At 35.2% G+C, this 16,303-nt stretch overlaps 1 protein-coding gene across 1 annotated transcript; it reads right to left on the bottom strand.

The window, feature by feature from the left end:
- Positions 1 to 6,437: 6,437 nt before the first annotated feature.
- On the bottom strand, positions 6,438 to 14,202 carry LOC102804445 (mucin-2-like). The gene is made up of 6 exons (XM_006815456.3): positions 14,054 to 14,202; positions 13,546 to 13,597; positions 12,626 to 12,931; positions 7,870 to 8,114; positions 7,091 to 7,383; positions 6,438 to 6,688 (listed from the first exon to the last, which is right to left on the bottom strand). The coding sequence occupies exons 1-6, from the start codon at positions 14,123 to 14,125 to the stop codon at positions 6,679 to 6,681; spliced, it is 978 nt and encodes a 325-aa protein (XP_006815519.2). The 5' UTR covers positions 14,126 to 14,202; the 3' UTR covers positions 6,438 to 6,678.
- Between the last annotated feature and the right edge of the window lie 2,101 nt (positions 14,203 to 16,303).

Below are 16,303 nucleotides of genomic sequence, written 5' to 3'. Positions count from 1 at the left end.
GCGTGTAAATATCGCAAACTAACTAGCGTAAACCGATTCTCTGACACCGGATGTAAGTTCATACTCATAAAGGCATGGAGTCATAATCAGCAAGTTTATAATATATCATGGATACCGTGGATATAAATTGACTTCGATTTGCATAGTCTTACAACTCTAAAAACCAGACAGACTAGCTTTTTTGACATCATTCGAATTTTCTTATACATTCTAAGTATTAATAATCAGTACTAATATTGCAATACGTTTCAGAGTTATGAACAGTTGATCATACTCATATCATTCATAATTAGCAGTGCTCACATTTGTGTAATCTCGATTAAGGTAGATATTTGGGCCACTGTTGCAGTACTCAGATTTATAATCAAAAATCATCACCGAAAGTGTTTACGACCTTGCTAAATCAGATGGCTACATTCATACTGAACGTGTTATAATAATTAGAAACACAATAGACATGACGGAAATTAATGTTCAGTTCATTTTAGTCAACATAATCAGATGTGAAATTATACAATTGTAATTGATTTATGACACTGCAACAGCTGGGATATAACAGTGCCTACATTTTGGGTGTGAACATTACAGCCAATTAGATATTTGTCGCTTGTGTAAACCTTGACAAACTACCTCAGTGGCTGATGTATTTGTATGCACTGTATGCTGATATTATTCACTGAATTTCCCAAGCTGCATTGCAAGTTGTTAAATTAAAAAAAAATAAACATATTGGCTACGCATTTGGGAATGAACAGCCCTCGTTTAATTAATTTCCCCCATTGCAAGTTGTTAAAGAGAATAAATGTCTTGACAAATATACCACAAATAGATTTACCATATATTGTAAATTGTTCTTAATTTCTCCCATTACTGGTTGTGAAATCAACCTAATGGTTGTGCCGGTGATCTTGGATTTTTGATTGAAATGGGAGAATTCCTAAAATGATGTTAACTGCTGAATTCGAATTCTCAATCATCAATTACACGGACAGACTCACTACGCCAAACTTATGGCAAAACTAAATTTGACTTCTGTTTCTTCCTTGTAATGAACTGTTTAATTCGTCACACTTTTTTTTATTTATTTAGCAGGGTGACGTTTTTTTAGCTTAAATTGATTTGAGTTTTTTATGGTAGCTCTGGGCGGACATCGAACCCCCTTCCATTGCAAGCTATTTGTTAACCTCGATAGCACGCTTGTGGTCCTCGAAACAAAGTTGGTCGCAGAATAGTGTTTATTGTGCGCTTCAATGTCCCATCATTGACTAAAATAAGAAAGTCAAAATGATTAGATTTGTTTTGGTGAATGTTTATTTAGTGTGATTCGAAAACATCAGCGTTTAAATTGGGTGACTGTGTGCCACGACGTAATACATGTCACCGTTTAACTGTACACGTTAACTTAAAGTTAAATTATATGATAATTAAATTTACGGTTACCTCACTTTGTGTTTAGAATCATTTCGATGTGTGTCCATCATGAATGCGATGAGATGGTTATCAGGAGTAACTTAGCCAGTCATCTTGAAAATGAGTGTTTGATGCGTATTGTACTATGCCAATACTGCAAAAAGGAGATTGTTTTCAAGGTGCTCGAAGTAAGTAAAACATATACATCCACAAATTACATTGATTCATAGTAGTTTAATACAAATATTGCAACTTAAGAGTTGACATTTTTTTAGTCAGTTGTTAATGAAGTCAGGGTGCTGAGGTCAATTACTATTTGATGTAATATCTACTGTAAGCCGTATTTTGGTATTTTGCTTTTAGTAATTACTTGAAATACTGACGCCAATGGTTGTTATTTTGGGGGAAATTTTTTTTATTGCATTGTGTGGTATCAATAGTTAAATTATATTCGATTATTGCGCGCATGAAACCGAAGCAGCTTAGCTCGTGATGGATTTGACAAGGAACAAATAAAACAGCAAGATAGAATGATTGTAGAAATGAATATCAAGCTAATCACACTCAGCACTAAATTCGTCGCACACGAGGGGAGTATTGCTGTACTCAATAGTCAAATTGAAAGGAATAAACACGGTGTACAGGCCATGGAGAGAGAACGCAAACAAGGTAGAGGTCTGATAGATTATCTTCAAAGCGAAATCAAATCTCAAGAACGTGTCATATCGCTGAAAGATGCAACTTTAGCTGTGTGTATTTGTATGGAAAATTGCCGACTTCAATCTCAAGAAAAAGGGCCATATTTGGACGTACTACATCTATCTATTCGCCTTGCTTCTTTACCAGTCGCCAAGGTTACAAGATGTGTGCCCGAATATATCTGGATGGAGATGTGATGGGCAAGGGAAGCCATGTGTCTCTTTCTTTGTCATCATGCGGGGAGCATGTGATGGGATGCTGAGATGGCCATTCAGACAAAAGGTTAGTTAAAAGCTTAGTATATCCCTCATAACCCTCTTTTCGGACCATTTTCAATTTGCCAATTTGACTTTAATTTGATAAATAAAAAGGAGGGCTAAACTAATAGCACTGAATAACCATGGTATCCGATCCGATTTCGCAAGTGGGTTACTTCCCTTACAGATTGCACATTAGAAGCGAAACTACCAGAGGCTCAATGAACCAGTGTACCTGTGTGGGATTTACATCTCTCGACGTCCTTTTTAAATTACTATTACATTCGATTACAGTTATATGTGAATCATTGGTCTTACCATCTCGTTATTTTTAAAACTTTATTTGGGAATGCTTCATAGAATCACGGGACACATTTGGTGTTTTGCGATTTTAAAAGTTTCAACAATATATTAATTCACAGCGTAAACTTCTAGGTCACAAGATATATTTGAACATATCTATTGCAACCTATTTAAGATTATTTATAGATATTGAATCATGATAATATACATTACATAGGTATGGCCGATGCTGTAAACGCTTTTAAATATTGAAATGTCTTTCTAGAAAGTAATTTTAATTTATAAAATATCAATGCGATGTTTATGTACGAATCAATAAACAGACTGCTTCTAGAAGACAGTTCACATTTCTTGGAATTCGTACTGCGAATAATAATAATATTACTGCGACTTATTGATCAGAACTGAATAAAATATAAATTCGTTTTAACATGGATACTGATCACACTCTTGTTCATTGTTATGGAACAATCTCGATGTTAATATTATACGTCCACCTTCAATGTCATTATAACTAACAGTCCTGCTCAGTACATGCTACCCACTGGGTACTTCAATGCCCCTGAACAACTTCATAAGAAAATATACGCTTATGGCCAAATGCTAGCATATGCGTATGTCATCGTTGCAATAGCTGGTTTACAAGAATGCGCACATGTGTTGCATTATCCCCAATCGGAAAATGATCTAATTCACTGCATTTCATTTCTTCTGTTTCTATTTTTCACGCAGGTGACTTTAATGCTGCTTGACTAAAATCACGGAGAGCATGTGATTGGTGCATTTCGCCCTGACCCGACTTCAAACAGCTTTAAGAAGCCTACTGGTGACATGAACATCGCTAGTGGACGTCCTCTGTTTATGCCGCTTAGCCAGCTGGATAATAGCCGCTACTCCTATGTTGAAGATGATTGCATGTTTATAAAAATTATTGTGGATACCGTGGATAAAAATTGACTTTCATTTGTTTAGTGTTACAATTCAAAAAACATTTGTTTGTTTAGCATATGATGATTTCAATTTTGATTGGAGGTTGTATTTTAACGGGAGAGACTACGTTTTTCACATCATTCGAAATATTTCAATAATAATTATTACTAATATTGCAATACTTGTTGATCGTGTCCATAACATTCCTAATGAACATTGCCCACATTTGTGTAATCTCGATTAAGGTAAATAATTGTGCCACTCAATCAAGTCATAATCAAAGGTCTTAAACCTTGCTAATCAGATGGCTAGATTCAAACTGAACATAATACATAATTTATTTAGTGAAAATAATCAGATGTGAAATAATACAATTGTAATTGGTTTATCACAAGGCATCCACCAACACGCTTCATTATTATGGACTGCTTTCAACACGATGTAATATATGATTTATTTTAATGTGTCGACTTTGTCATCTTGTATTACCTGTTTATTGCAAGTTGGGAATCTGAAGTATTATTCTATAGATTCAATGTGGCTTGCATCAATCAATCAATCGACTACACCTGTAACTCTGTAGTTGCATATTTCTCTTAAGCACTTTGTATGATTAACGTAGTAATCTAAAACTCAGTTTTGCAAACCATATGTGATTTTTCACACGGACAATCAAACTATATTATAGTGAAAGATATTTAGATGAATGTGTGATTTTCATAAACTATTATATTATATTAGCCAGCAATTTTGTCTGAACTTCACTAACGCCATACCGCTTCATATATTAAATTTATTGTTTGACATTTCTTTTTTCTCATTTATTCTACAGATTAGTGCTTACATTTCAAATGTAAGACCATTTGTATTATTAGTATTTGTGATCAGTATAGTTGCATTAAAATAATTAATTGTACCATTATATGAATAACTTTAATACAATGATATAATTTAACCTATAAATTATTATTCCCACTATAACCTTTAAATACGTTATTATAGAATATATCAAAAACCCATATTGTTTCTTGGTGTGTGTAGAATTATTGGTTTAAGATCGGTGACTTGATTCACATTACTTTTATTTAACTGGCGACGGTATGCAATTCAATACGAGTTTTGATGTATGTGAACAACATTTATGAAATGCAAGTTACCATATCACTGAGTCAGTGTATTAATAATCAATTCACTGTATTTTTTCTCTCTATTTTATCATTTGTCACTTCTGGATTTACCCTTCTTTATATTTACATTGGAGTATATGGACGACTAATTGTTTTGAATGGTATTTGTTTCTATGAAAGCGGCGATACATTTATTTATTAGATTGTTCTGTATTCTGTGATTGAAGAATGTAATGTCTATAACTTTGAGTATGTTTGAACATGTTTTGTCAGCTTACGGTATAGATACAGGTTCGTGGGCTTATTCTTTTCATACCCAGTCTAGTCTAATATTCACGCAAAACATGGGCACATTTTGTTTGTTCTCTTGGTGCCGATATGCCATATATTTTTCGCATTGTGGTCGAAACTAAAAAAACAAAACGTTTTCACACTTATTTGAAAGGCATTTCAAGACTGAAGTAAACGATTTTTTTTTTGCTATACGGAAATGTAATGCTACGATCACCGTAATATTGCCAGCTGATTACAGCTATGCAATGCGAAAACACTGCTACTGTCGCTATGATCGGAACCTTATTTTTCAGTGTCAAAATTAAAATATATCCTGGAAATTATATCAAATGTGGCAAGTAGATGCTGTTTTTAAACATTGCGGAAAAAATAATTCACCTAAGCATGTAACGGTCGCGATGTCAAAAAGTGTGTTGCACTACCGTCGTCATATTTCTATGGATTCGTCTCATTTTATCGGCCCTTTCGTCTGTAGTTGAATGAAAGCTACCGCAATGTATAGTATCTTTCAAGCGACTTCAATTCGAATTTATTTTGTGTTTGTTATAATGGTTCAGTAGTAAAAACTGCGAATAACCGCTGTGTAGTAAACAATCCTAAAATATGCTGTAAAACACATTGAACTTTATTGCATTTTGCTTCACTTTTATAGGATCTCGCTCCGGCTCATTTCAGTCTGACTGAAATGAAATAATGTTGAACTTTGCAAGGTCTGTTGCACTGGGTATGCAAAAAATAGTCTGATTTATAAATAAACCGTGGCGATCGCTATGTTTATATAACCATATTGCTATCACATCGAATTTACGTAATCCCCTAAACCCTCCCCTCAATAGCATTGATAGCACGACGCCATTACAGTTTTAATTTCGCAGATGATTTTTTGTTTTTTTTCTCTCACATTGTAAATATTTAACTTTTTTTGTATTTACGTGACGATTGAACATCAACAAGCGTTGTGTTCAGTCGTAATGTGATGCACATAAAAACAAACTCAAAATAGCGTGTAATGAGCATAACCCCACAGTGACTAGTTGTAAATGTCATATACACAGTACGCACATTATAAAACAACATACATACGAACCTATATGAAATGTTTATGGTCCAATACAAACCATACACAATTAAGATTGTCCTCGAAGCAATTTATCCAGCAAAGACAATCACTGTGTAGAATTGAATATTATTACAGACAACGAATATACATAATTAAAACGCTAAACATGGAACTCGATCTCATTGCTATGGCAAGCGCCTTGCTAATGCAGACATACATACTCCTCTTCCAGTCACTGTCCTAACGGAAACAGTTCCAATTAGCTTGTACTAACCCGTCTCCTTGGTCGTGGTAATATAAACTGTACATGATTAGATATTAAATGTTTGTAATACACGTAATATACAAGACAAGTGGTATTTTTAGCATTTGCATTTAATAATGAATATATTATATTAGTTATACAAGCATAGCCAGTTGAATAGGATATTTCGAATAAAACAAGTAAAGCCTACTCCCTAAAGGTTTAAATAGTTCTGGACATATCGTTCATACTTATATTTGCTAAGATGCGTATTGTTATTCGTCGGCCATCCGTACTTATGTAAATAAATTATCACCGTGTGGTTCCATAACGGTTTCATTGTTCTTTATCGATCTATGGACAGCTGAAAAGGAATGGAAAATAACTTTAGTTTATTGTTCTAAGGCGCTTTAAAATACAACCGGTTCCCCGTACGAAACAAATGCAAATTGACTAGTAGTTCATTCGAATGCTGGTTCTAATGAAATGAAAAGGTAATTTGAAAAATTATGATTCTGTATTTATTCCAGCGTTTTCTCTCAGGTGTTTTATATTGTTTAAGGCTGAATATGTATCAACTAACAAGAATGCAATGGCACATAGAACAAAATTGGCAACAATCATCCAAATTCATCGGTTATTAAGTTCAGGGTTAAGGTATCTATCCCAACGGTTGCATAGACCGTTTGTGATAGTTGGTTGGAAATTATAGACCAATGTCATTGTGTTGTTTTATTTGGTTAACCGTAATAACGCCTGTGCTTACCTTCCCCCAACTGCCCAGCTATTACCAAACTCAACAACGTCTGATGTGCTCTTACCATCGGGCATGACAAAGTCGTTGTTTGGGTCACCATCAGCGTTGCCAAGCATTCCACACACGTTGCTAAACAGGTCTACATTTTCCAACCCAATAGTTATGCCGTGTAGACGTCTATTCCAGTTTAGCGATACAGAAGGCTGAGTCAAATATATTGTCACGTTACTACCACTGCGCGATACGAATCCTTCATTGTCACCAATGCGAGCGCTATGAGTAGTAAAGGCCTTTCCCTTTATCTGTAAAGAAAACAGCAATCGTGCCAGTTGTCAAAACTAGTAATATGCTTTATATCAATGTTTGTGTGTCATTGTGCCATACTTGATGTGTACGATACAATGACAAACAAGCACAATCATACACATACTTCCAAAATATTGTCAGCCTTATGTACGTTTACATTGACCTGATCAACTAAGGATTACATTAATGTGAACAGGAAATGTTATCCAGTAACCGAATTATGCATGATTTTAAAACTGTATATACTGTATATAACGTACTATTTCCCAAATACGACATAGGAATTAATTGGCACAGGATGTGCTCATATTTTTAACAGAAGTGTTCGAGTTGAACCTCATGAATGTGTATGAATTGTAGTTTGTGTCATTATTATGATCGTTTCATTGAGTTATATAATAAAGCAGTGAAAGAAAGAACACAAATATTTACAATGCAGGTGAAACTGGTGTTGATTTAGTCTGTGAATATGTTAAACTCACCAATACAGAATTGTCTTCATTTATACGAATCACTTGTGTTCCATAGTTAGTTATATTGAACGCTACCATCCTCGTTGGTGGTTCATACGGTGTGCTAGGATTTCTACCTCGGAAATCGGCGGTGACTTGAAAAGACGGGGCGTCCTTGTCGCATTCCTGTGTTAGCACATATGAACAGTGTCCATTGAAGTCAAATTTATGGCCATCAAATGTCACCATATGTGGGTCCCCGCTGCCTTGACCGCCTGAAAAGAAAAAGAAAAGTAATTCGGCACTGTATTTCAAAAGAATGTGAAAAAAACGGTGAAAAAAACATAGGTGTTACTAATGTATAGTATAAAGAGAACATTTAATGATTACATTATCATATTTTATTGAACAGCGTTCAATAACTCTCGTACTGTAGGTCTACACATTTGATAACCTGTATATCCCTGGTATCCATGTTGCAGCTTCTAAGAACGAAACCTCGGGAAGTAATTTGTCTGCCTGTCTTCAATACATCGCAGAGCGTTCCGGTTAAAATGCACAAAACATTGCTGTTTACGAACTACGGTGAACCTTTAGTTTACCATATTACAAATGACAATTTTTTTTCAAGGGCCATTGCAATATTCACTCTTCTGAGAGAATGTTGGAAACATAAGTGTTAATGTTGGTGTCAATTCCATGACCATCACAGGACGTATGGAGAAGCACATTTCTGTGTTCGAAGATGTTGGGGTTGGGAGTATTCAAAATACAAGAATAATCCCCGTTAAATGTTTGAAAGTTATCTTTGTGGTCGTCATATTAAAACAGAGGGGTTGTCGCGAGCGTGTCTTTGAAACTTGAGTCCCAAGTGGCAAACACAACAGATTCGAACACGTGTTGCGTGACAACCCCTCCGGTTTAAGACATAGCAAAGAAAAACATAGATCACAAGTGAAAGTAAAACAAATTGAGGTGCATGTCTATGTTATTGCACTCGCTAAAATTGCTTAAAGTATGTTCAAGAAAATGCAAGTCTGATGATCGGAATGAGGCACTAAAATCACATTACCATCCATCTCATGAATATGAATGCTTGTGGTGCCCTACAATAAATCTTTACATGGGACTTATAATTTTAACATATGTGTAATGTCCGAATTTGAGATTCTGTGATCATAGGCCTGATTCAAAAATGTCTAAGCATGTTCAAGTTATCACATTTTAAAAAAATACGATAGCCGCCCGTCAGCCATATTTGATCAAATTTCAAATTGAACTGACACGTACATGTATCCATTTATGACATGCCAAATATCAATGAAAATGATACATGGGTGACAGAGATATAGTAATATGGCCAAAACTAAAAACAGCCGTTATTCGGCCATCTTTGATCTGATTATGAAGCAAACTGACATGTATGATTTATGTGGCAAATACGAATGAAAATGGTACATAAATCTTGAAAATATAGTAGTAAGGCCAACAAGTCAGATGGATATCAATCGGCCATCCTTGATTCGATTTTTAAACAAATTGTCATGGTCATGTATTCTAACATTTATAAAGTATGTGCCAAATTTGAATGAAAACTGACAAAACATGTCCAAGATACAACATTTAAAAACAAAAGATGCCTGCCAGTCGGCCATCTTTGATCCAATTGCGAAAGAAATTGTCATGGACATGTATCCTCGCAAGTACCATGTTTGAATGAAAACTGACAAAGCATGTCCAAAGTACATCGTTTTCAAAAAACAAGATGGCTGCCAGTCGGCCATTTTGAATCGAATTGCTAAACCACTGAATGTGCATATATCCACATAAAGTACTAGACACATGCAAAGAATGAACGGAATCGCTCAGAAGAATTATGAAATATGACTCCAGACAGACGGACGCACAGACGAACGAACGTACGGCGACCGAATTATAAGTCCCCGTTTTCGGACTTCGTCCGAACGGAATCTAATTATACCTCTCAATAATATTTCAAGAAATATTGTGTAAAATGATGAACATCATAGGATAATGGCGTATTTTTTGTGATAGGAAAGGTTGATTTTGACCAATCAGATTGCCGGGATTGTTAATGCACAGTATAGATATAGCAACAATTATTATACGCCTTGCTCAGTAACCAGTGACACAGAGCAATACAATTATTTACGTTATTGCTATTGCTTGACCCTTGACCTCATCGCCTCGTCACCTGATAAATGAAATTACAGACTAAATAATCACGGAGTATAACAAAAAATAACCCCCAAAATGGTATCCTTACAATAAAACTAACATTGGAGTTATTTCAATGATGATGCATCACGAAATATCGTTTACATTATATTTGTTCAAGCTGGAATTTAATTTTCGTCTGACAAATTTTACCGCGGAAGATAGTATGCTTTCGTGAAATTTCTGTGTACTACAAATTTTGGTTGTTTCTGTATTTAGTCGAAATAAAAATCACGAAAATTAAACGAGGATGACAAGCATTACGGTTTGGTCTCTCTGCAATAGTTACAGCATTTTAATTCTAAATTGTATTACACAATTGATGTCACAGGAGAGGAAGAAACTCGTTACGTTATCCGCTGAGATGAAAGAACTACCGTCTACAAATACCGTAACTCAACTACCGACTACAACAACACAACATCACGACGAAGACGACGACGTTACTGAAGAAGTAATCAATATATTTCTAGTTGAACAGAACAAGTAGAACATCAAAAAAGAATAAGTATGTCGTACAAAGATTTTAACAATGGTTCGAAAACAGAAATGAGCTACGTCAGTGTTTTTAAATACCAGCAGTTGACCTGACTTCTACTTGCATTAGCATTTTATTACAATACAATTACACAAGACATTATTACATATGTACTGTAGTTTATTTTGATTTGTGTAGAAAATCAAAATCTTTGTTTCCACACGCCATATGCGGTGTATTCTGCTGTACTTTCAATCGCTTCGCTCGAAAAAGTACGGCCGCAGGATATATCGCATCACTCGCGAAAATAACTTCCATACGCAACGAAAGCCACGAGGGGGGTCTGGGGTTCTGTCATAATACGAAAGTGTGATGGATAACAATACGAGCCAGACACGTTTTCAACATCCGGAAATGCATTGAAAGACACCCAAGCAAGAGCAGTCGTTATATGCATTCGATAGCAAGAAACCCACAGCCGTTCTCGCAATTGTATGGCTAGCTCCAAAGCGAACGGATCTAAAAAACAAGGCAAGGGAAACGAGCCGAATAGATCAGATGCACTAAGCGAGACGGACAGAAATAAGTGGCGTGACAGTGGGTAACTCAATACAGGGCTCTACTTAATTTAAAGCATTAAACAGTCTTTTGGGGATATAAGTGGATGTGATGAACACCATTAGATGAGATGCGAACTCAAACAAACATGAAGCGAGAAAACAACACATTCAATACATCGAGTGGGACAATAAAACGCGCTCGGGACGAGTGAACATTCATTGGGCTTTTCCGCCAAAGCTATTCGCACTACCCCAAAATCCTGAAAAACACCTGGTCAATGGCAAGATGTAGCAGGGTAGACACTTAAAAAACAGCTGCCCCCCCCCCCTTCTATATCCAAATCTACAGTTCAAGGTAGTCCGAGGGCGAATTGTGGTTCAAGAAAACAGGCTCTTAGTGTTCACAGGATCCTGACCGGATCTTAAAGAGCTGAAATTAACGGGGGGGGGGGGACGAATCATAACGCCCATAAAACAATGTTACAGCATTACTACACTCAGTTTTCCCTTCAGCTCAAGCAAAACTAGCCGCAATGGCTACATCACTGCATGAAATAAGCAACAAAAACAAATTTCGGACATGATAACATGCGAGGGCCGCAATGAAGCCACCGTCATCACATCTTGGTTCTATCACGAATAAAAAAGATGTAAAGTCGACCAACGACAGGGGCGGATTTAAAGGGGCCGAGGGCCCTCCCCCCTATTTTTAACACCCCCCCCCACGGCATGGGTTTCGCGTCATCGGCGCTCGCTAACTAGGCCTTCGGCCAACTTATTGGCCCCACTATTCCAGAATCCTAGATCCGCCCCTGAACGAGTAATTTATTAAGAATTCATTACATTCATTTATGTGTCGTAGCGGGGGCAAATATATCCGACGTAATTGTACTGACACTGTCAATGATGCGCAGTTATCAACACTTACCGTAACCTCTGCTATAACAAAACGAAAGAGACTTTTCGTAATTTACGACGACGACAATAGAGGAATTTTGATTGTTTTCATTGAATATTTACTGTTCGTTCGTATTTGTGTGTTATTTTTCAGTTCTGGTATAAAAAATTAGTATTTATGGTTTTGCGTGTTAGCTTTCTCCATGACATTCTACCTGTTCAGTCGGGGTGTATATGAATCATGATCAGTGAAATATTTGTAAAGTTCTGACAACAGCAAATAAAGCTTTGATTATCGGTAATCTGGACCATCATGACCTCGTACATTGAAACAGCTGACTGTAGCCGGGGAAGCCGAGACGGCGGCATTATACTAGTATGCCAATCGGAGTTATATATTTGTGCCAATATCACGCGCAGACAAAAAAACGTGCATACCTAACTTTAGAGCGCTCTGTTCCGTGTGTTTTTTACGAATCCATAAAGACATCTTAAATGACTAAGAGTGATGCACGGAATGGCTACCAGCGCTATACATAGGTTAGCCAAAACAGCAAATAATTATAAATTTATGTAAAAACCTGGTAATAAATAGATGAGCATACTGACTTACATCTTCCAAGTAATTCATGGTTCAAAATTAATGAGAATGGATCTGTATAGATTATTCCAAACAAGGTGTTGGCATTGCCCGGAAGGGAGATTGTTTGACTAGACTCAAAAAAGCTTCCAGCGTGCAGCGTCAACTCTCCAGACCATAGAACTACGCCAGGATTACTCTCTGATTCGATTTCAGTAGATATTACAAGATCTGTTTCCAACGGTGCGCCCGTGTCAGTCACAATAAATACTAGTATCCGGATGACAACTTGCACGGCAGTGCATTGTAACCATTCAGGCACACAATGGAAGGTATAACCTGCAACAGATAATATAGTATTAGAATAACTCATTGCTTGGTCTAAAGAAAAAACTTCATTGCATTATTGAATGTCAAAACGATTAAGTTAGAATATGATATATAGTGTGTAAATGTGATAACGATATAAATCATTATATCTATAGATTGATATAAGGATATTGCCATGTCGAAAATGGGGGTCATCAAACTAATACAGTAATGACACAATGTTGTATGTTTTGTAACGTTTTTAATAATCGATGTATACCCCAATTTGGGTGTGGTAATTCATTCTTCTTTGGGTTTTTTCGATGTTTCAAATTCAGTATGTATATATACTTTGACTCGAATTTAACTGTATTCATAAATTATTCATAAAATCCTGGTTTTGGAAATAGTAGAACAAAGTAATGATTCATATTTTTTTTCAGTTGAAACTTGTGTATATTATTTAGTACATATTGTTCTGTATCTACGCAACAGAATATCTCAATATAGATTTATATACTAATTCCGACTTTAAATTACTTCTACTATTCCCAAAATTGCTATTAGACATCCACACAAGCGTTAATTATCATTTTAATAAAATATGTTTGACATATCTGTTCTAAACTGACTCATTAACTAACCTGCTCGTTTTTCTACTTGATGGGACTTCTGCGCCGTGAGTTCATTTTCTGCCTATATAATAATAATAAATTTATTCATAATACTGTAGGCCCCCGGCCTCAAGGAATACTCATTGTAATTACATAACATTGTAATTGTATATAATACAAAAGAAACGAGAGGATTCATAAATATAAGCTTACTTATACATAAATCTATGTAATTTTATTAAAGTAATCTAACTTTAACTTCAACAATATTTCTGTAACAATTACCCCGTACTTACCTTTGCATCCATAAAAGTAATTACAAAAGACACATACAAAACTGCTAAGTCTATACGTATATAAAAATAACAAAATAACAAAAGATGCACTGAATACAATATTAATCATTTCAATGTGTTCTGAAATAAACCAACTAGTTTGTAATCACATTACCTATGTTCAGTACTCAGCTACGCATTATACTGGCTTTACAATAAAATGCTTTAAAATAGACTTACTATACTTACTTATATATACTTACCTTGACATAGGCTGTTGCGAAACTATAGAGTAGTGCAAAAGCTAGAACTGCTAAAAAGCTTCGAAACAACATCTTGATTAGAAGAAAATCTTGCAATGTCTGGGATATTACCAGAAGCACGTACTTTCGAAAGGGTGATACTGCAAATTGCATGGGTATACTCGTTATATTGCACTCGGTGACAATAATTACTGTAACAGCTGCGCAAAACATGTGAATGTGTTAATTCTTGTATCAATAAATATATTTAAGCTGATACAGAATGTCAGTCATAATTTTGTTTTACGGTCTTGTGGGAACCTGACATAAATAGTCTTGGAATATACATTACAGTCTTATAGAGACTGTCACAAAATAATATGTGAGGTTGTATTTTCAAAAGTACAGAAACATTAGCTTTCCGTAATAAAGCAACTAAACTAAGGTAATTATTTCAATAACCAGCGTTTACGCGTGTCTATTAGAAATGTGAAAATGTAGTATATTTACAAAGCTCCGGTCTGCTGTTACCAATAACGAGAACTGATGTGCTTTCTTGCTGTTACTAAAAACACAGTTTCAATCAAACTGTAAAAATATATACTGTCATTTTAATAACAGTCCACTATGTTTTCAGCTACAGTAACATCCTCACTAACAACATTTACAGACATTTGTTTCACCATTTTAAATGGTCACTGCATTGACGAGACATATATTGTTATTATTACATCTAGTAGTTCTGATATTTAAAACATATTTGCTTCTAGTGTGCATGAGACATTCATGTAAATTCTAAATAAAGATGCATGAATTACTTTTCAATCAATTATTATAATACATTCTAAAAAACGACTTAGATAGGGAGCAAGAATTACAAAACCAAATACGCCAACTGACATTAAATATATAATTGCATTAAATACACAATATGAGAAACGACTGATACAGATGTATTATTTTAAAATATAAATCTATATTAGTGTTACCATTTGTATTCATACCTTACTATCGCATGTGACATAATATTCCTATGAATATAACTACACATTAGATATTTTCAAGCAAAATGAATGCGACACTTGAAATAACAAAGTGTGTTAAAGATAACATTACCTGAACAGGTTCCATAAATTGTGACCGCGTCCAACCTTTGTGCAAATAATGATGACATCAGATGGCTGTTCGATTTATTCCTTTTTTATCTTTCTGACTAAGAGGAATAATTCCTCTGACTTGATTTACAATGAATACTGAGGAATGGCATTGGGTATCTTAAACTATTCATGGCTTCATTTATTAAAGAAACGAATATATGAAGCCTGGAATAATTTAAAATCCCTTTGGTTATATATACCTTACCAATTATATACTAGATAAACGTGTTCCTCTTGTGTACAGACAATAGGAATTTTGACAGAAAAGGGTGTCTTGCTCGTCTCCATGGTAACATTATTCATGATATAAAGAAGTACCCTTGACTATGTAAGAACATTCAATATCGTATAATTTTGTTTTGAAGCGAGAAACCAAAACTGAAAATTAGGAAAAGATAACAAGCTGACTACGACACCAGATACCACACTAAGCAATATCTAAACAAATTACGTCACAGTTGTTCGCAATCACAGCCTGATTGTGTATGTTACTCCCAGCAGTTATTGCGATCTGCTTGATTGTCCTCTGGATGCGGTAGTTTCATGTTGTTGGAGCATATCTCACGATCACTGCATTTTTCACCGACGTACCACCCTAGAACTGCCATGACATCCAGGAGGAAATATGTAAGACAAAGATCTTATTTAAGAAGTGTTTCATGCGCGCGTTACTCAACCGTAATTATAGACAATGGCCCCACAAAATGAAGTGAGAAGATTCAATGTGCGTAGGAGAAGGAGTTAGTAGAAACAGAAACAACCTGTGATGAATGGTACTTCTGACTCACGGGTATTTCTAGATGTGTATGTAACGTTGAATATCGCTCTTGTTATATACATTTATATTATACATTCTTGTTAGAGATCAGTTCACATACTGTACAATGTGTGAGTAAACATGAGAGATTAGAAGAATATATGTTACTGAGCATTTGTTATTTAGCCTAACGACACGTTAATATATGTTGTTAATACGACTACAGAAAAAGAAATCTGTGTTGAGCGAAAATGATGCTGCAAATGAATCATGAATTACATAAGTGTTTTGCAGTTGGTTGAATTTGTTTTTGCGACATCGAAGGTGTTATCAAATATTATTATTTATTAATATTAT

The sequence above is a fragment of the Saccoglossus kowalevskii genome, chromosome 17 (genome assembly GCF_978046115.1).
Source record: "Saccoglossus kowalevskii chromosome 17, keSacKowa6.1, whole genome shotgun sequence".
Lineage (NCBI taxonomy): Eukaryota > Metazoa > Hemichordata > Enteropneusta > Harrimaniidae > Saccoglossus > Saccoglossus kowalevskii.
The sequence above is the reverse complement of the archived record's forward strand: the minus strand, read 5'-3'. Positions and strand labels throughout refer to the sequence as shown.

What these genes read in the sequence shown, in the direction of transcription:
- LOC102804445 (XM_006815456.3), bottom strand. Translation starts at nt 14,125, where the DNA reads ATGTTGTTTCGAAGCTTTTTAGCAGTTCTAGCTTTTGCACTACTCTAT. An exon ending in CCATGAATTACTTGGAAGAT is followed by an intron (nt 8,115 to 12,625) that starts GTAAGTCAGTAT and finishes TTTTCTTTTCAG; the next exon opens with GCGGTCAAGGCAGCGGGGAC. An exon ending in ATGAAGACAATTCTGTATTG is followed by an intron (nt 7,384 to 7,869) that starts GTGAGTTTAACA and finishes TTTTCTTTACAG; the next exon opens with ATAAAGGGAAAGGCCTTTAC.